This window comes from Lissotriton helveticus, chromosome 1_1, assembly GCF_964261635.1.
Source record: "Lissotriton helveticus chromosome 1_1, aLisHel1.1, whole genome shotgun sequence".
NCBI lineage: Eukaryota > Metazoa > Chordata > Amphibia > Caudata > Salamandridae > Lissotriton > Lissotriton helveticus.
In genome coordinates this window covers 393,869,923-393,886,484 of record NC_136057.1, presented here as the reverse complement: position 1 = coordinate 393,886,484, position 16,562 = coordinate 393,869,923, and the positions used below count along the sequence as shown (strand labels likewise).

Below are 16,562 nucleotides of genomic sequence, written 5' to 3'. Positions count from 1 at the left end.
TACCCTTGTTACAGCGCTGCGAAGGCTCCTGTGTGAGGTAGCGCTACATAAAAGTTCGAAAAGAATACCATTCATTCTCAATTTAAAAAGGTGAGTGGAAGGGCCATGGCACGGAGATGTGATAATAAATTAAGCGTGTGGCAGTTTGCCTCGCCTCGTGTTTGCTGCTGTGCCCTGCGGTCTGGTGTTTGCAGCGTGCTGCTGGAAGCAAGCAGGGGAGGGGCGCAACTGGCACTGGGAGAGTGGCAGCGGCGGCCGCAGTGGCGGGGAAAAGAACAGCTTTGGAGGCAAGAGGCAGCGCGCACCTGCGAGCGGGAAGCGCTGATTACTGGAGGGAGGCGGCACACGTGAACCAGACCCCAGCGGAGGCAGCGCAGCGGTGGGCGCACAACGCCAGGGGAGGCAACGCAGAGGTGTGCGCACAGCTCCAGCAGAGGCCGCGCAGCGGTGTGCGCACAGCTCCATCGGAGGCAACGCAGCGGTGTGCGCACAACGCCAGCGGAAGCAGCGCACAACTTCAGCAGAGACGAGGCGCCCACCGCGGGACCTTCAGGGAGCACAGACCTGCAGCGCGGGTCAAGAAACTCGGTGGGTCTGTCAGAACGAGACCCCCAGCCCGACAGAATTGTAGCGCCTTGGACAGGACGCGGAGATTCGAGGCTCCTCCGCCAGGCAGCGAAAAGAGAACCCCGTCTGCGGTGCAGCGCCGAGTAGACCTATGATGGGGCTGGAAGTTGAAAACCCCAACGGAGGGGGCTCTGGTGAACCCACAAGCAGGGGCTGCAGTCGCAGGTACTCGAACGGTAGGGGGCTGGGTCGGGTAGGGTACACTCGGGCTCTGGTGCGGGAAATACTGAGGGGCACTCACTGGTTACCAAACTACTCCATGTGGTCCGGGACAGTGCTCCAGTCCAGGACTTTCCTTTTACTAATCACTGTTTTCAGGTGTGCTAGTCCAGTCGCTTGAGGGGAAACGAGACAGTACTTCCCTTTCCCAAAACGCATTAAGGGGGTAAAGAAACCCCTAGGAGCAGGAAACAGTGTTAATAATGGCATGGACTCACCTGGTAACCGGAGTGAAGGTGTCTGGGATGGTGTGCTGGTGCGTGGGCTTGGAACTCCGCTGCCTTTGCAGGGGTCGGTGGTGGACACGAGGGGGCAGATTTATGAAGGCCTTGCGCCGCCGGTGCGTCATTTTTAACTTGGGAAAAAGTGACGCACCGGCGGCGCAAGGCCTTCATAAATCTGCCCCTAGGGGTCTGTGGTAGGATACATGATGCACATTGAGAGGGATGTGCGTTTTAGACTGACGCTTGCTCTGGGAGCTATCGTGGGCTGAAGTGGTCTGTGATGGGATACACCGGTATGACGTAACATGTACTGGGGCTCTGGTGAGCTGAAGTTGTCGGTCATGCAGAGCTGTGATAGAACATGCACTTGGAACTTTCTTGGTTTTATGGGGGAAGAGGGCTGTGATGGGCTAAGGGGGTCTGTGTTGAGATACATGTGGATGTACACAGGACTCTGGGATATACTGGGGGTTGTGATGGATGAGGCCTGTGAGGGGATTACTGACGTACGAGAGGCGTGTACTTCCCACTCTGACGCATGTACTGGGGACTGTGGTTCACTGGAGGGGTCTCTGAAGGGATGAGGCTGAGCACAGGACTGTGGCACTTCTACTGGGTCTGTAGTAGTTGTGCTGGTGCCTGCCGGTCACATCACATAGGGTATATTTGTAGGAATCATGAGAGCTGTGGAAGAGGTGTGTGGTTTTATTATTGGAATAATATTATTATACTGTTGTGATTGTAATTTACGGAGGGCTGTGATTTGAGTGTGTGCGTGCAATTGTGCCAGTGTTTGTACTGGCGATTGTGAGGGAAATGTCTGTACTGGGGTTGGTGAGTTATGTACTGTAACTGAAAGGTGCTTTCGTTTTTTTGGAGTATAATTAAGGCTCAGGGTTTATGGAATTTGTTTTTTAACATTTCGGTCTGTATTTATCCATAATTATGTTTGGGCCATTTTTATAGTTATTTATCCATATTTACTGTATATTTCGTGGATAAATGTGGTTGTAAAATTGTTTCTACATTTATTTAACTGATAAACCTGCACACATACTTCGACGCCTGACGTGTTTTAGAAAATTAAGCAGGCAAACATTACTATACACCCTCATCTAAATATTCGCATTATACTACACATGTATGCTGACATGCCATTATGTAAGGAAATCTATTTTTTTTTTAACTCCCTATTATGTCTATCTGCTTAGCTATTGACTTTCTCTTTTTTTTTTTGTATTTCAAATGATTTTTATTGAGAAGAGAGTTTTATATACATAGTACAGTATACAGGAGTGTAGTATGGGTCCCCTGAGGCAAGAGCGTGGTCACTTTGTATGCCGGTTGGGTTACATACGGCATCTCTTGGAGCATGCATGCGACAGTCATATACTTGGTGTGTGGGGTTATGAGCGGCTTCTATTTGTACCCACAGGTGGCGAGGAAAGGAAAGAAAAAGTAGGAAAAGGAAGGAAAATGGGGAGTGCGGGAGGAACACGTGGTTCGAGTGGCATTTGGATAGGCCGGGTTGCCTTGGCCAGACTATTCGCCTCCATTGGCTGCAAGGGTGCTGTGTCTCCTTGGGTGACTGCCTATGGGGGCTTGTGTGTGGACAGGTAGTTATCCAGGGAAAGTCACATTTCGCCCCTTGTGCTGGTGTTTGGTTTGAAGTTATGTTGTCTGCCCCCCGTAGGAAGGTGATCCAGTTGAACCAGCTCCTGAAGGATGCTTTCCCTGTGTCTTTCCAGTTAGTTAGGACCGTCTTGACCGCTGCTGTGAGTAGGAGGTCGATCAAATCTCTGTCTTCTTTGGATTGGATTACCGGTGCCATGAAGGCGGTGGCTAACCCGTGGAAGTCTAGCTCTAGTGAGAGACCTAGGGCGTTATTTATAAAGTCGCTTATTCTAGTCCAGAATCTTTTGACCTTAGGGCAGTAGAAGATTAGGTGTGCCAGGTCCCCTTTTTGTTTGTCACGGTTCCAGCACATGTCGTTGTCTCTTATCCCTATTGCTGCTAGGCGGGAAGGGGTCCAGTATATTTTGTGAAGTAGCCAGTATTTAGTTTGTGCTAGAGTAGTGGTGACTTTGTTGCATGACGCTGACGCCCAAAGGTTAGATTTTTCCCTGTCACTGAGATGCTTGTGGTTGAGTGACTCCCAGTATTCTAACGTTTTGTTGTTCAGTTTTGTTGTCACTGGGCTTAGGAGTTTGTAGAGGTGAGACGTCTGGTGTCCGACCTTATTTAAGTTCACTGCGTATTGTAGGATGGGGGGCCGTCTTGCTGAGTTCCGCTATTGTAATCGCTACCTTTATTTTGAGGAAGTTGTAGAGCTCAATGTCAGTTAGGTTGTGTGTATGTTTTATGGTTTCGAAGGTGAGGGGTGTGTCTTGGCTACCTAGTTGGTTGGGAGTGGAGATGCCATATTTGATTAAACAAAGTAGAATCCACTCAGAAGGTGGCAGTGGTCCCTAAAGTGATGGGGAACACACAGTGTTGTTTAAATGCCCCTCACACACCAACAGGCCCCTCGGTGTCATGCTTCATCATCGGGGCCTTCGCATCCCTCTACGGGATGCGGCGTGCTACGACTGACGGCTACGTAGGAGCACTTAGTAGTGAACTATGTGAGGGTGTGTGTTTTAGGGAGAGAATGTGAGTGAGGTGAGGTGAAAAAAGTGAGTTAAAAAATACCTGGCACGTAGGAAAACAATTATTTATTATGTCCTCGGCTGGTATTATTAAAAAGGTGCAGAGTGAGGTTGATAATATACGTACTAGGGTATATCAACCACTTCAAAGTGTCAACATGTTTCGGAGCGCAGGGACTCCTTCTTCAGGACGAGGATATGCACGTTATCCTCACCTTACTCACATGAAATGTTAAAGTGTTACATACAAAACCAAATGTGTAATGTACCTAACAGTGTTTATGTATAGGTAAGTTCAGTTGCGCCCAATTGGCGTTGTAGAGAACTTATTTTTCAAAGTCTGATAACCTCATGAGCCTATGCGTGGTATTGGGGGGATCCTCCCTCACTGCCAAGTAAAGCAACGGTTACTGCATGGTTTATTCGCCTGCCTTCCCCTCAACGCTGCTCCGGTGAAGCACTTCTATTTTTGTATGTAACACTTTAACATTTCATGTGAGTAAGGTGAGGATAACGTGCATATCCTCGTCCTGAAGGAGTCCCTGCGCTCCGAAACATGTTGACACTTTGAAGTGGTTGATATACCCTAGTACGTATATTATCAACCTCACTCTGCACCTTTTTAATAATACCAGCCAAGGACATAATAAATAATTGTTTTCCTACGTGCCAGGTATTTTTTAACTCACTTTTTTCACCTCACCTCACTCACATTCTCTCCCTAAAACACACACCCTCACATAGTTCACTACTAAGTGCTCCTACGTAGCCATCAGTCGTAGCACGCCGCATCCCGTAGAGGGATGCGAAGGCCCGATGATGAAGCATGACACCAAGGGGCCTGTTGGTGTGTGAGGGGCATTTAAACAACACTGTGTGTTCCCCATCACTTTAGGGACCACTGCCACCTTCTGAGTGGATTCTACTTTGTTTAATCATATTGCCAAGGGAGACTGAATCCACTTGCTCTCTCTCTCCCCCCTCTGGTTTTATTCAAGATGCCATATTTGTATCAGGAGACCATGTCAAGCGTTTTCTCGCGGTATTTTATTTTAGGGTTAAATCAGATAGATTCCCATCTAGTGTTTTTAATGCTAGCCTCCATTTTTGTGTCCACTTTGAGGAGGGCGTTCCTGGTGTTCTTCAGTATGATGTTATTGGTGATCTCGGGATGTTTGCTCGCTGTGAGCAGCGCTAGCGTGTCGAGACCATTTAAGATTCTCTTCTCTAGTGAGAGCCATACCGGCATGTATTCTTGTTCTGGGATAATCCAGTATAGTCCTTGTTTGGCTATGCATGCCGTTTGAAATGTTTTAAAGTTGGTTAGATTTAGCCCGCCCAGGCTTTTGTTTAGCCTGAGTTTCTGTAGACTTATTCTGGGTCTCTTATCTCTCCATAGGAATTTGTTTATGATTTTGTCTAGACGCTTGTGGACGTCCTCTGTGTTGATCAGTGGAAGCACTGGTGTGAACTGAGGCCTGAAAGAGGTGAGTATATGGGTGTGTCGGAATATGTGATGTGGCTGGTGTATTTCGGAGAACTGTGACTGTTGTGCATATATTAGGGTTGGTGATAGGGAAGAACGGTGAAGGGGTCAGTAAGGTATGTGTGCTCCGAAGCTCACATCTGTGAGACGGTTGTCTGTGTTCTGCGGTTGTTTTTGCTGTAGGAACATGCCCATGTTATTAGTAGTGGTAGGCAGTAAACTCTGCTCCTCCGGCAGAATTCACAGAGTTTTGTCCGCTTCACTTGGAGCATGGAGTTCCGGAGAAATTCCACCAACCGCCACACGGCAGAGCTGTTTTTTTTTTCTTTCCTCAGGCGTGATTCGCCAACGCAAAGTTAGTGAGCGAGAAAATTGAGAGCTAGACCGCCTCCCTGCGAGATTTCTCAACATAAGCAGTCGCGTCAGGTCGGTACCACTAGAGTAGAAAATCTACTCGAGTGCCATTAAAGAGCAGGGCCGTCTGGCATGCCACGTGGTGTCATTTGCACTGATTATACAGCACCGTACAAGCTCTCGGTGCTAAAAAAATGGTGTGGGCGGGGCATCGTACCCAAACACTGTGGCTTGCAAAACTCAGCAGAATCTCCTGGAGTTTTTTGGTAACTCCGCAGAGGATTAGACACTGATCATCCTTTGAGAAGGGTGTTGAACCGGTGAGCGCTCAAAGATTACTCCCTCTCTTGCCTCTGAGTGTCTATCCAGAGAAAGTAATATCTGCCCCTTAAAAACAACCCAAAAAGCTAGTTCCAATGTGCAGGGCACTTTATTTTCTTTTTTCCAGATATTTTTACACTGCACACTTGGTGCCGGGGGCACTGAAGTACATGGGAAGACAAGGGTACTGTGAGGTGTACACAAGGTTACTTAGCAGGGATATGCTGTTGATATAGATACATTGGAATGGTGGTAGATGTTGATCAAACATGGGGGAGTATGGATCAATTGGATTAGCTTTCATGAAAGTAGTACATCAGCCACTTTCATTAGTACATGTCCTAGAATGATGTAGTAATGAATTGCTACTTTTTGTATTTATTCTTTCAAGACAAGGCCAAGCCAAGCCTCCAAACTGGGGCACAGATAGTCTGTGAAAGATGCTGTTGGAGGGGTGCTGCTACGATGGCAAGTTATCAGTACAGGAAGTTTAACATTAATGTATGACTTCTTAAGACCATCCTGACCCAGTCAGAACTGGTCGCTCCTCTCGCAGCTCGTCCCTCCTGTGCCAGCTATCTGCGCATGCGACCTGCATTCTGTGCCTGATATCGCGCTCTCCGTGCCAGCGACCTACTATCTGTGCTAGCGACCTGCAATCGGCCCGGTATCGTTGCCTGCATTGCTCAATTTTGTGCCAGCTATTTGTGCCAGTGACCTGCATTGTGTGCCACTGATTGTGCCAGTGATTGTTTTTGTTTGTGCCCGCGACCTCGCTCTGTGCCAGTGATCTCGCCCAGCATTGTTGTTGTGCCCTTAGCCCGTCCCTGCCGCTGCTCCCCCGCGGCCCCACCCCGCTCCCTCCTGCTCCCACTGACCCTCCACACTAGCCACCCCCACTAGCCACCCCGCTCCCGCCTCCCAGCTGCTCCTCCCTCGCCTCGCCCCGCCCCCCTCCACTCTCTGCCCCCCTTCACTCTCCACTTATGACAGAGGCACTTGCGCGCAGCGTTCACGCGCAGCGGACGCGCCCTATGCGCGCCAAAGGTGCGCCAAAGGTAAGCCTGTCTACGCCCATCCGCGCCTGGACCGCGCCCAGCGCAAGACCCCCTGGCCCTCACATTAACCACTCCACCCGCCTAACGTACGACGCCGCAACCCTCACTGCGCTCAACACCGGCCGCCTCCCCGACAGCCACCAAGCCACCCCAGGACGCACCCATGGTCCCTTCACCTGTCAATCCTGCAAGTTCTGCTGCATCAGGACCCACTCTACATCCACAAACGCCAAACAGAGCTCAGACAGTAACCACCTGAAATGCATCCTACTCAACACTCGATCGGTCCACAGACACTCCATCGAACTATGGAACCTGTTGGACAACACTACGCCGGACGTCGCCTTTCTCACAGAAACCTGGATGAACGCCTCATCAGCACCCGACACCGCAATAGCCATCCCGGACAGCTACAAGATCATCCGAAAGGACCGCATCAACCAGACAGGAGGAGGCATCGCCATCGTCCACAAGAACACCATCCGCATCACGACCAGCTCCGACGATACCCTCACAGCCGCCGAACACCTCCACTTCCAGATTCACACCGACCCCAAAACCACACTTAGAGGCACCCTCATCTACAGACCACCAGGACCCCGCGCACAATTCAGCGAAGACATCACTGACTTAATCAGCCCACACGCCCTCCCCTCCGAAGACTACATCCTACTAGGGGACCTCAACTTCCATCTGGAAAAGAACAACGACAGCAACACCACCACCCTTCTGGACAACCTCGCCAATCTCGGACTCAAACAACTAGTAAACACCCCCACCCACTACGCCGGACACACGCTCGACCCTATCTTCTCCTCCAGCAAGCACGTCTCCTTCAATCACGTCACAGGACTTCACTGGACGGACCACAGCTGCGTTCACTTCAGCTTCAGAAAGACCACAACCCACCACCACCCACAACAAGTCCCCCGCAGAAACTGGAACAAACTTACCACCGACCAACTCACCACTTCGCTAAGCCAAAACCTTCCCGCCAAATCATCGGACCCTAATCAAGCAGCCATCAATCTCACACAATGGATCACCCACTGCGCTTACGAATTAGCGCCCTTAAAAAAGCAACACAACAAGCCAAGTAGCAAAAAAGCCTCCTGGTTCAACGACGACTTCAAGAACTCCAAAAAGAACTGCTGCACCCTCGAGAAAGCCTGGCGAAAAAACCCAAACACAGACAACATGACCGCCCTCAAGGACGCCACCCGCAAACACCACCAGCTGATCCGATCCACCAAGAAATCTGCATTCAAGGATCGACTCGACAACAACGCCCACAACAGCAAGGAACTCTTCAGCATCGTCAAAGAGCTTACCAATCCCAGCGCCGACACCAACGACATCACTCCCTCTCAAGACCTCTGCGACTCTCTAGCCTCGTTCTTCCACATTAAAATTGCTGACATACATAACAGCTTCGGCGACCAGTCCACTCCCCTCACCACCGAACTGAAGCACCCCACCACCACCCTTTGCGCCTGGAACCCGATCAGCACCGAAGACACCATCCGCTTGATGAACTCCATTCACTCTGCATCCCCAACCGACCATGCCCCCATCACATCTTCAACAAGGCCGACTCCATCATAGCACCCCAACTCCGGGATATCATCAACTGCTCCCTCAACACCGCTACCTTCCCGGAAAGCTGGAAACATGCCGAACTCAGTGCCCTCCTGAAGAAACCTACAGCAGACCCCACTGAACTTAAGAACCACCGCCCCATCTCGCTCCTCCCTTTCCCTGCCAAAGTCATAGAGAAGGCCGTCAACAGTCAGCTCGCCGCCTTGCTCTAGTCCAATGACTCCCTCGACCCCTCACAGTCCGGCTTCCGAGCCAAACACAGCACCCAGACCGCCCTCATCGCAGCCACAGACGACATCCGAACACTACTCGACAACGGGGAAACAGCTGCCCTTATCCTCCTGGACCTCTCCGCAGCATTCGACACGGTCTGTCATAGCACCCTTGTACAACGCCTCAGCAACGTCGGGATACAAGGAAAAGCATTGGATTGGATCATATCATTCCTCGCCGGAAGAACCCAGAGAGTCCGCCTCCCCCCCTTCAGATCAGAGGCCACCGAAGTTATCTGCGGCGTACCACAAGGATCATTGCTCAGCCCCACCCTCTTCAACGTCTACATGAGCCCCCTTGCACCCATCGCACGCCAACACAACCTCAACATCATCTCCTACGCTGACGACACACAGCTGATCCTCTCCCTCACCAAAGACCCAAACACCGCCAAAACCAACTTACATGAAGGGATGAAAGACGTAGCCGAATGGATGAAGAATAGTCGTTTAAAACTGAACTCAGAAAAGACGGAAGTCCTCATCCTAGGATCATCCCCCTCTGCATGGTACGACTCATGGTGGCCACCAGCCCTAGGCAACGCGCCCAAACCAACGGACCATGCTCGCAACCTAGGATTCATCCTAGACTCCTCCCTCTCGATGACCAGACAAGTCAACGCCATCTCATCATCATGCTTTAACATCTTGCGTATGCTCAAAAAGATCTTCCGATGGATCCCCACCGAAACAAGAAAGACGGTCACCCATGCACTTGTCACTAGCCGACTGGACTACGGAAACACCCTCTACGCCGGAACCACAGCCAAATTACAGAAAAAACTCCAACGCATTCAGAACGCCTCAGCCAGACTCATCCTAGACTTACCCCGCCACAATCACATTTCCGGCCACCTGAGAGACCTTCATTGGCTCCCCGTCAACAAGAGAATAACGTTCCGTCTCCTCACCCACGCGCACAGAGCCCTCTACAACCTAGGACCCAAATTCCTCAACATGCGCCTAACCTTTTACACACCAACCCGCCAACTACGATCGTCCAATCAAGCTCTCGCCGCGATTCCACGCATCCGAAAAACCACCATGGGAGGAAGATCTTTCTCCTACTTGGCGGCCAAAACCTGGAACTCTCTCCCCACCCACCTCCGCCTTACACAGAACCACCTCTCCTTCAGAAAACAACTAAAAACCTGGCTATTTAATAAATAACGACCCCCCCCCCCTCAAGCGCCTTGAGACCCTCTGGGTGAGTAGTGCGCAATACAAATTCTTTACTTACTTACTTACTAAGATGTCTTCATCCAATCAGACCCTTTCTAGAGTTGTCCATCGTCAGAGGCATTCTCAGGTAGAGGATCATGTGATGCTTTCATGTAGAAATCTTCATGCAGAGGATCGTACCTTGTGTTCAGGTCTTTACCTCTGTACCCATCATCGGAGGCCTTTCCATGCAAAGGATTATGATATGCCTTCAGCGCCAAACTCATCAGATGATTTTCCAGGCAGAAAGTGATGGAAAGCCTTCACCTCCGTAGCTATCATCAGAGACCTTTCCAGGCAGATGACAATGCCACGCCTTCAGCCCTTCACCTCTATACCCCTCATCCGAGACCTTGCCCTACAGAGGATCAGTCCATAGGCCTTCCACTTTGCACCCATCATCAGATGATCTTTAACACAGAGTATAATGTCATGTTCAGGCCTTCGCTGCTGTGCCCATCATCAGAGGCCTTTTAAGGCATAAGGGGATGATGTGTCTTGGATGTAACGGAGATGGCAGTGATTTATGTAGACATGATGGTTCAGTTTATAAGACCTATGAATACGCGGTGCTAGGATTAGAAGAATAAAACCTACAGTCTCTGTCAATATGAGTGTACTTTTTGTGCCATAATGCCTCATGTCATAGTAGGAGACATATGCAAATCTTGTCTATTCAGCTTTCAAAAGGATATTTAATGGTGTTTTTTAGTCTCCCGTTATCTGATTTGCCACAGCACCTGGATCTTTCAGTTCCTAAGGAGAGGTCTATCTAGAATCCTGGTCCAAGCCCAGATGCTTGTAACGTAGATTTGCCACATTTAGATGATTATTGCCATTTTCCCATAATATTTTGGGTTAACTTTGCCATTTTCTACATTTATCCTGAAAAAGTAAACGTCCTTGCAAACTAGAAGTGGCATCAAATCAAATGCTTACAGGTGTGATTAGTCCATGCTGAAAGCACAATTGTGGTTCTATATTTATGGATGCAAACTGGAGGCTGGTTGTAATTGGAAATGAGTAAATGCAGTCTGCTGCAAAATGCATCATTTTTCAGTGAAGCAAAGATGCACTTAACGCAGTCCTACTCTGAAGTGCAAGCACTCGGTCTCATGGTTACACAAGCATACCAAGACCTATCAAGCTGTCTAGGTACGTATTGAGGAATGCTGATGCCGTCCTGTTGAATGTTACGCATCCCTACTGAGAAGAGTATCCCTTTCTCACTCTCCCGGCATCCCTGTAAGAGATGTTAGCTGTTTTCCAATAAAGTTAAAACAGTCTTACTGAAAATTGCTATTATGTCACTCCTAAAGGTCAAGAATTTCCTGTAATCAAAATCGGGCACGGTCATCCCATTGAAACCACTTCAAAGTTATGTCTAAATTCTTGTCATCAAAAGCAAGGATTCAACTTATGTGATAGCAGCAAATACTATTCAACACATTATGATATTCATTCCTAAAAACTGCTCCTTGATTCTGAGACCTCTCTAGATTAAAGCCGGCCAGTTTAACCGGCTGGGCATTGGATTTTTTAAAGACTATGTGACCCCGAATTGAGGCTAGATGCCCCATTGTGTTTGTCAGTCTGTAGTATTCTCATGTCATGGTATTTCTTCTATGTTACTCTTTCCCTAGCTGCTCAGCCTGCGTGTGTGTGTTCTGGGTAGAATGTTGGTGTGTGGTGTATGTGTAGAATATTCAGTGAGTGGGAGCGCGCCAGACACGCCCCAACGTAATTACCTCTTGCATGATGGTTCACGTAGTTCATGTTTCTCACTCAATGTTCAATTCAAAGTGTTCATAGCCAGTGCTGTATTATTTATCTCCAATTCGTATCCCTAGACACGTGTTTCATGATTCCTCAATCGTCAGTAGGGAAAAAACAAAAAGCAAAGTTCATAGGTTGCAGGGCGTGCTGCCTCATCTCTCAGGACCAGTTCCACTCACAGCATGAAGGCGCAAGCCCCCTGAGCTCGTCAGCTCGGCGGCTCGTGGGAGCCATTTTTAGTATGTGTAGAATGCCTGGGTGACTGGATGAGGAGTGACAGTTGGTGAGAGGGGCTGAGCAGCTAGCAGGCTGCTCCTGGTGGGGCTGTGATTTACCACCAGTTATGATTACTTGATGAAGACTTTTATTATCTGTTAACCAACCTATGAATAAACCTACTTGGTTTACATCATACCAGCGTGGAGTGATTACTACATACATTTTACCTCTTCCCTAATGAACAGAAGAATGAACGAATGCATAAAACTATAAACATCCAATGAACTATAAACATAAAAGTACATCATACATAAATCCTACATAAACCAAAAATGTAGGGAACATCATGAAGAGGAAATGAACTATTAAAAACAGAGTCAAAAGTCAAGACCCAGGGATGACGGGAACACAGCACCACGAGAGGGAAAGGGACCCAAGACAAGAAGGAAAGATGGCTACTCAATACAATACAGTCCTTGCTCTTTCTGGACATAAAACACCCCATCTTTGGCTCCGGGGCCTTCAGACAGGCACGACATACGTTGCACTGGGATTTATTTTAGATTTAACACAATTTATAAAGTTTTATTAAACTGTAGGTTGACAGCTACATTTGTGCTAGCAAAAGCATGACCAAAATAACACAAACAGCAGGTCAGACTTGAAAACAACCACTTTTGCATATGATACGCAGTAAAGAAAGAAAGAAGTTTCTGAAGGTATTGCTAACAGACGTTCTGTTCTCATTAGAATATAGAACACGGAGACGCTGACCCTGGTGAAGGGTTGGTGACCTTCGGGATCGAAATATATCGAAAATGTAATTGGAGACCAGGAGAAACAAGGCTCTGCTCACAGTATGAGGGTGAAAAAATAGAAACGGGGTATTTTCTGCTGCACTGTCCAAAGTACTGCAACTACAGAGCAACATGTAGTAAGTCAAATTTATTGTATTAATCATAAAATGATTACAAGAAGTACACAAAAGATAACCATTAATAAAGACCAACAGAACAATAATAAAAAACAATTTAGTCCACAACAAAAAAGGCAATTCCATCACCAACTCAAAACTTTTCTAGGTTAAAACGTCAGTCACCTGGGTCCTTTAAAAGACTGTAAGCTAAATCTAAGGATCTCATTAACGCACTAATGAAAGTGACAAGGATGACAGTGTTTCCAAGTCTAGAAGATTTTGATGATTGATTACATCGCTGATGTCATTCAGGTTGAAGGCTACGTTTTTAGGTCGAGGACCGTCGCACTGCGTAGCAGTGGGCGGAGCCCAAGATTTAATGTTTCTTAGAGTGGGCTTAGAACCCGCCCCTCTTCATTGGCTGACCTAGTGAATGCTGGCCAGCCATTGGAGGAGAGGGGCGTCACTCCCTTTAAGCCCCGTCTTTTTCGAATTCGTGGGCGTGTTTTTTAGGTTCTTTCTATCTGTGACGTCATCCATCACTGAAACGTAAAAACACGCCCCCGATTCCGAAAATTTCGGAGCTTTGCGGCAGCCATTTCTGGCCGACCGCGTCCAGCCCTTGCATCCATCCGGGCGCCATCTCACAGCTCCATGTACAGGAGTTCACTTCAAGGCGCTCGACTTTATAGGTCACCGTAAAACACGGCTGTACGTTAACCTGTATCTCTTTAAAAAAAAAGGAGACGAGCATGTTAATATATACCGAGTGGGGCCGCTTGCAGCAGGGAGACGCTGAGTTGTGCATGAAGACAGCTTCCGTTCATGTCGCGCCCGCTGAGATGTGTCCTGGGCACCGCATTTCCAGTAGACACGCTTTCTAGCAGCCCCTGGGACGGATACCCTTCAGTGAACACATGCATAATTCAAAGCTATTGATTACGTCATGGGGGCTCGCATGGGGCTCTGTTACCCTGATTGTTTAGTGCCGTTAGGGCATTTGATTGAAACGTGCGTATGTGTTAGTATGTGTTGATGGAGGGCGAGCCCCCCATCCCTCTTATCCTTGTTTTTTTGCCGTCGGGGGGGGGGGCGGACAGATGAGTACCCCCGCACATATTACAGCACCAGTATCTACCGATTAGGGGAACACCCTTTCCCTGCATTGGAGCCTCCAGGAAACGATCCACTCACTGCCCCCGGACTACAGCTGTCGTGAACGCCACAGAAGCAGTGTAGTCAACTTTTCCTCCACTGCCTCTTAGCCGGTTTCTTTATTTCGTTTTGCAGTATTTCGTGCCTCACACACACACTCTTTCTGTGCTTATGTGAGCCCTTCCCCTCTGCATTGTTTTTTCATTCGTTCTTTAAATTCATATTTATATTTCTCATATTTTTTATATTAAGATAGCATTTCTCATTTGTTGTCTTTCAGACGTATTTCTGTTTTTATTGTTTTTTGTCCACCTATCGATCTTAAATTTGTTTATCATTTTTATGTACATTGCGCCTTTAATTTATTAGTCTTAGCCTGGTTTTTCTTTATTTATTTTCCCTTTTTTTCTTTCTTTCCATTTTCTTTCATTTCGCGTGGTCATGTTAATGCGCCAAGAGTCCTGAATGTGATCAGGGCCCCCTGGGTCACCAATTTCTCACAATATTCATTGGATTTGGGCTTAACAGGGCACCCCTGGAGGGTTGGGGGGCCCCTGCAGGGTTGCCTTCCCACTGCCGTGCGTTTATCCCTTGTAGGTATAAATTGTTGGTTTGAGGTTGACTGGAGACCTCCAAATAACCTGGATTTACTCTTTATTTAGTTTAATTTACTATTCCAATCAGGATGGCACAGCTAATTGAACGTTCATCGCTGAAGCAAGTTGTGATCGACATGTCGATAAACTCACCACCTTAAATTGGACAATGGTTGAATCTGTTCTTTGCATGCACATAAACAGCAGAATTGTGAAATGAAGCGCATTATAAAAATACATTATTATTCTGTAGTAGTAAGAACTAGCGTGGGCCCTGCACGACATGAGTGAGCACAGAGCCAATGATTACCCAAGCTTATTATGTACTAGGCACTGTAAGCCCAGTTGTCTCTAGGGACTTTGGCTATGGCAGTCCCTGTTGTCTTTAGGGGCTTTGGCTATGACCGTCTTACATAAAAAGATGACAGTTCAAGGTTGGTGACGTCAACGATTGGCAGTGTGATCTGCCTTGCACGTCTGCTCTCATTTCCCACAACGGCTTTTTTAGGTCGAGGACTCAGTCGCACTGCTCTGTGTGTGTGGGGGGGGGCTGTGTGTGTGTGTGGGGGGGCTGTGTGTGTGTGGGGGGGCTGTGTGTGTGTGGGGGGCTGTGTGTGTGTGTGGGGGGCTGTGTGTGTGTGGGGCCCTGTGTGTGTGGGGGCTCTGTGTATGTGTGTGTGTGGGGCTCTGTGTGTGTGTGGGGGGCTGTGTGTGTGTGTGTGTGTGTGTGGGGCTCTGTGTGTGTGGGGCTCTGTGTGTGTGTGTGTGTGGGGCTCTGTGTGTGTGTGTGGGGCTCTGTGTGTGTGTGTGGGGCTCTGTGTGTGTGTGTGGGGCTCTGTGTGTATGTGTGGGGCTCTGTGTGTATGTGTGGGGCTCTGTGTGTATGTGTGGGGCTCTGTGTGTATGTGTGGGGCTCTGTGTGTATGTGTGGGGCTCTGTGTGTATGTGTGGGGCTCTGTGTGTATGTGTGGGGCTCTGTGTGTGTGGGGGGCTCTGTGTGTGGGGGGTTCTGTGTGTGTGTGTGGGGAGGCTCTGTGAGTGTGGGGGCTCTGTGTGTGTGGGGGGGGGCTCTGTGTGTGGGGCTCTGTGTGTGTGGGGCTCTGTGTGTGTGGGGGGGCGCTGTGTGTGTGTGGGGCTCTGTGTGTGTGTGGGGGCGCTGTGTGTGTGTGGAGGGCTCTGTGTGTGTGTGGAGGGCTCTGTGTGTGTGTGGAGGGCTCTGTGTGTGTGGAGGGCTCTGTGTGTGTGGAGGGCTCTGTGTGTGTGGAGGGCTCTGTGTGTGTGGAGGGCTCTGTGTGTGTGGAGGGCTCTGTGTGTGTGGAGGGCTCTGTGTGTGTGGAGGGCTCTGTGTGTGTGGAGGGCTCTGTGTGTGTGGAGGGCTCTGTGTGTGTGGGCTCTGTGTGTGTGTGGCTCTGTGTGTGTGGCTCTGTGTGTGTGGCTCTGTGTGTGTGGCTCTGTGTGTGTGGCTCTGTGTGTGTGGCTCTGTGTGTGTGGCTCTGTGTGTGTGGCTCTGTGTGTGTGGCTCTGTGTGTGGCTCCGTGTAGGTGGCTCTGTGTGTCTGTGGCTCTGTGTAGGTGGCTCTGTATGTGTGTGTGGGTGGCTTTGTGTGTGGGGCTCTGTGTGGTTGTAAATGCAAAAGGTCATGCATTTGCGAGCGATTAAGCTATTGGCATGTAAATGACAATGCCATTTATTTAACAATTAAGCTATTGGCAATGTAAATGACTGCCATTTATTTATGATTTAAAAAAAAAAAAAAAAATGTCATGAGCAATGCCAATAGCTCTACCTTTAATAATGCCGAGACCATTGCATTGTAAATGCTTGTTCTATTTATTTGCTTCAGTTCCTCAAAAATGAACCCTTTTGTGGAG

General features: G+C 48.7%; 1 protein-coding gene across 2 annotated transcripts in view; it reads left to right on the top strand.

Annotated features, from left to right (window-relative positions):
- Positions 1-251: 251 nt before the first annotated feature.
- Positions 252-16,562, top strand: part of LOC144809875 (uncharacterized) — a 73,345-nt gene continuing 57,034 nt past the window's right edge. The window contains exon 1 of one of the 2 annotated variants that reach the window (XM_078673747.1): positions 252-792. In XM_078673747.1, the coding sequence (XP_078529873.1) occupies positions 719-792 (74 nt within the window). In that variant the 5' untranslated portion in view covers positions 252-718. Of the gene's footprint in view, positions 793-968; positions 1,103-16,562 lie in introns of those variants that run through there. The other variant, XM_078673748.1, reaches the window with a different exon arrangement.